This window comes from Bactrocera latifrons, unplaced genomic scaffold (genome assembly GCF_001853355.1).
Source record: "Bactrocera latifrons isolate USDA-ARS-PBARC rearing strain unplaced genomic scaffold, ASM185335v1 scaffold_0, whole genome shotgun sequence".
NCBI classification, from domain to species: Eukaryota; Metazoa; Arthropoda; class Insecta; order Diptera; family Tephritidae; genus Bactrocera; species Bactrocera latifrons.
The window spans coordinates 5,424,944-5,429,887 of NW_017534406.1; the positions used below are offsets into that span (position 1 = coordinate 5,424,944).

The window sequence follows — 4,944 nt, forward strand, 5'->3', positions numbered from 1 at the left end:
ATTTGCAAAGTCTAGCTGATAATAGAATGCACATTTGTATGTAGATATCTAAGCGTGTATTTCAAAATGTTCTCACTGCATAATAAAACGTGCTTTTCAGCTTGCGTAGTAAATTTATTACACTATAAATAGTTCTAAGTAATCGTTCATATGTATTGCTTATTCTATAATATTATTACGTATTACAAAATAATCAAAAATTTAAAAAACGATTAATTGTACTTTAAGAGAACTTTATAAATATCGAATTATATATTCATAAATTTGTAGTGGATTTACTTGACACATAAAAAAAGTATGGTTACAATGCTTCTTCTACATTTTTTTTCCTTATTTTCTAACTTTCACAACCATAAATACAAGCAATAATTATTAACACACACGAACACACACACACTTATTGACTGTAAAAAAGTATTTTTGTTTATATTAATAATTTTAATATACATAAAATATATACATAAACTTATAAAATAAAGTCGTCCACTGGCTTATGTCTTCGCCAAAGACAACTCAGTGGCGTGGGATCTTGAGCGACAAAAGTTCCATTCGATGAATTCGATATGATAACACTTACTGGTAATGATTTCAAGCATGCTAATCGACAATGAGTGTATACCGTGCGCCTTCTATTTATGTTCTGTAAAGTATATAAGAAACGAAGATAAAAATTTACGTTTTAAATTTCTAAAAAAATTAAGTTACTGTCATTTAACAGGAATTATCGAAAAAACGAGATATCCGTTCAATTTGTGCGTTTTAACGATAACACATTTTACATGGTGGATAAATTACTTAATGCCTTAATTAGCCTAGAATTTAAAAGCGAAATATGAAGTATGTTAGGTAAAAAAGTAAACTTAGTAAACATAAGCTGTCTTCGATTCGCCATTTTACTGATCGCTTCTGCTCTCTTGTAAAAAAAATTACATATAAAAGTAACAACAAAGTTTACGAATTGAATTTGTACCAGAGAGCATACGGATACCACCATTAAAGTGTTATAGTCGCTATCTATAAATTCGTTTTAAATCAGTAATACAATTATAAACGGCTCAAATGACAAAAGGAAATATTTATTAAATTTTTTCTTTTTTTGGAATTTTTAAAACTTCAGACTTAAAATCAATTTTAGAAATCTATAGAAAAGAAAATTAAACACGAACAAGAAAAAACGTTAACTTCGGTTGCACCGAAGCCAAATACCCTTCACAGATGCAATTTCTGTTAGTAACTTTGTGTTCAGTTTGTATGGAAGCTATATGCTATAGCTAACCGATCTGAACAATTTCTTCGGAGATTACATCGTTGTGTTAGAAAATAATCTGTACCAAATTTCGTGCATATATCTTGTCAAATGCGAAAGTACAATATCCGCAGTTCCGAAAAATGAGAAGCTTCTTGAAGAGGAAATCACGTTTGCAAAATTTCAAAACGATATCTTAAAAACTGAGGCACTAGTTCGTATATATACCAACAGACGGACATGGCTAAATCGACTGAGCTCGATATACTGATTTTTTATATATATACTTTATAGGGCCTCCGTCCCTTCCTTCTGGGTGTTACAAACTTCGTGACAAACTTAATATACCCTATTCCGAGAAATCATGATACTACAATCCAGAAGAGATTTAAACACAGGGTTGTACCGCAAGCGCTATCCGTTTGTTTAAGCATCTGGTATAGTAGGATTCGCTATTCTACAAAGCGAATCGAAGTCAGCAATAGACGTATTTTGAATTCAACATCGATAACTGCTTTCAATTGCTCAATGAATAGCAAAGAAATCTTTAAAGAAGTCTTTAATTTATCAGTGTGCACGCTATTCAACACCCTGGGCCCTCTAACGCTTGTCTTGCTCATCAATCAATAATATTTAAACCCATACTTTTAACAACATATGAAGCTAAAATAAAATGTATTAGTAGTAGTTTTTAGCACGGAACAAGAGAATCTTTAAACTATGACGAAGCTGAAATAATTTCGCAAATATGATATGTTTCCATATCAGAACATGGTTTTGATCGGTCAGTTTGTATGGAAGTCTATATAGAAAATTTCAGGTAGCAGTTGTTTTAAAAAAGTAAACTAAATATCGTGCAGATATCTCGGCCGTGGTGGCTCTGTTCTTTAGTAAAAATCGCGGTCTCGTGAGGAGTGAAGGAGCACACGCAGTCTTCACTGTAGTCCAAAGCTCACTCACGCCGGTGGAGAGGCTGCAAGACTTCAGGTGATCTATCCATTTTGTTCGCTTGCGTTGATTTACCATTTGACGAATCTCCAAATTGGCAATAGCTGCTTGGTCTGTGCAATTGGGCCAGAGCTCTACGATTCTGCCATAAGGATGCTCGAACGAGTCATCGAAAATAGGACTCAACGGAAGAGACAAGATTCGAAAAAGACAATGGTAAAAAATTGAATTCAAAAAATGTTTTTCCGGTGATAATAAACATTGCCCATTAAGTTTGAAGTTTCTGTAATGGATCTCCCTTTATAAGAAGAAGAAGAAGATTAACCCGTTATAGAGTTAATACTTTCTGTATTATTTCGCTGTTCTTTTATTCCTAAATGGCTGGAATAACAAATCGACAATTTCAGAGTCTGTTAACTTTTGAATACATTTTCACTATTCCGAGACCTTTCTTGATTTCTTGTTTGTAATTAATATAATTAACAAAATAATAATGTTGAGTTTAATTTTATTGCTACCCTATAACAAAATTCTTGCCCAAAACGTCTTTTTTATATATTGCTATAAAAATATATATTGACTTAATATTTTGGTGCGATAGGATTATCAGAAGCATTCTAAACAAATTTGCGTTATTTTCATGTTATTACGTTAGACTCCAAACTACAAATATGTATACCAATTAATTTGTCTAACTTTTTCAGAAAGCTGTTTCTGGCAAATATTTTTTGTACACCATACCAATTATCCCGAGAGCTGATAAATGATTCTAACACAAAGTGCTTTCACAATATGTTCAAAGAAGTAAACATTTTCTGTGTACAAAAAAGTGAAAATCATTCTCCTTTTAAATGAGTTTACACTGTTACACTATAACTTTACGCGAAACTGTATATACAATTGTATTTACTTCTATGTACATAACGTCACCTAAATCACTTTTCTTAATTTTCACAGACGAAGACAGACAATGAAATCACTCGTATTAAAAAAAAAAAAAAATTGAATTTTGGTTATAAATCGGTTATAAATTGGTTATCATACACTCATATTTTAACTTTCGAGCTTTCGTTATAAAATGGTTATATATTGGTTATTACATCTGGTCGAATTTAATTTTTTTTTTATGATAAATTGTTCTGCAGTTTATTTGACGATATATATATTTTCTAATGCCTTTTATCCAGACAAGCGATGGCGGCAACACCCTCTTTCAATATAATTATTCCAAATGGTGGTTATAATTTATAATGAACTGACTTGAAAATGTCATTTAACCACGAAAAAATAAATTTAATTATAGTCTTCCAGTTAATGCTAGCACAGATTTATATGACACCAATCAGCTTTTTGTAATTACGATAGCTGCACTTTTTGCCCACTGATATCTTGATATCTGGTTAAATTTAGCAATTTTTACATAAATCGAATATGAGGTTTTCACATTAGTTTTTCAGCACAAAACAAAATGATTAAATAAGATAGTGTGTTAAGCAAGGAACATCGCGCCAAAACTTTAATAATAAGTATTATGATTTCTTGAACTTTATCAGCATCAATGTTAGCGAATCAATTTTTATACTCAGGTTGATGACAGTTCTCACTTAATAGAGTATCGATATCGTTTTATCATAGCTCGGTTTTCAATCACTAACACGATTTTACTCTAAATCGACTATTTATGCAACGATGGCGACCATTTAGGACTTGCGTAATTTTTCTTTCCAGATAGCACATACTATTTGTAGCACATTCACAAAACATGACCACTGAATTGTAATAAAAATTTGATGTCTGAAACCTTCTTTAACCGTTGATTTACGAACAATTTCAATTTCGTTCAATTTTTTTTAAATAACTAATATAGTATATCATTTTATTTCACAAATTTTTTCTCTTTGTAAACTCATACTCACTTCTACTAAATATAACGGCACGTCTACACCGATTGCGATGATCTCGCATTTTGCCCCTGGGACATGGTTGCGACATTATCTGTGTCGAAAGCAACTGACTTTTCCTCACCGAGGGCTGTTGATTATAGAAGATCACTTTTGTCGCCTCAGTTGTTGCACAAAAATTGGCAACGATCAGTACAAATGCAACAAATATGGATAGACACACGCGTATATGCATCTTTGAATATTATAAATCCTTAAGTTTATGAAAAGTGTTAAATTTAATATCGTAAATCAATTTTACACAATTTAATAACCGTGTTTTTGTATGTCTCTCGTTCGATCTAATACAAATTAGTACTGTATATTTCGCTTTCGATCTAAAATTTCCACATGCGAAGGAGTGAAAAGATAAAGCGCAGAGTTCTAGCGACTTGCAGGTATCGTTCACAGGTTGTCTTATATTGATCGCTGATATGAAATATTTTTACTATTTGTAAGCGGTGTTGTCGTGCGACGGATATCTTATGGCTGGAGGGGTATTACGACTTATCACTGAAAACAATTTGTAGATAAGATTAAATTAACAGGCAGTGACGGAATGCTAATACAATTTATGAAGTTACCTCTTAATACATGTGCAAATTATGGATCGAAGACGGTGATTCGGTTTGTACGGCTCGGATGGCGTTGCAATATATGAAATTATATTGTTGGCAAAAAAAAAAAAAAAAAAAAAAAACAAATTAAAATTGGATTTTTGGCAGACATTTTGACGAATTTTTTTTTTTTTTTTCAAATAGTATTAATTCATCGAAGTCTTTAGAAATTGTATCGCAAAAATTTCATCAA

General features: G+C 31.6%; 1 protein-coding gene across 1 annotated transcript; it reads right to left on the reverse strand.

The window, feature by feature from the left end:
- Positions 1 to 238: 238 nt before the first annotated feature.
- Positions 239 to 4,534, reverse strand: LOC108969218. Its single transcript, XM_018933839.1, has 2 exons — positions 4,111 to 4,534; positions 239 to 640 (listed from the first exon to the last, which is right to left on the reverse strand). Exons 1-2 carry the CDS (start codon positions 4,328 to 4,330, stop codon positions 630 to 632), a joined length of 231 nt encoding a protein of 76 aa, XP_018789384.1. The 5' UTR covers positions 4,331 to 4,534; the 3' UTR covers positions 239 to 629.
- Positions 4,535 to 4,944: the final 410 nt, after the last annotated feature.

Excerpts from the sequence above, each read along its gene's own strand:
- LOC108969218 (XM_018933839.1), bottom strand. The coding sequence starts at position 4,330 with ATGCATATACGCGTGTGTCTATCCATATTTGTTGCATTTGTACTGATC.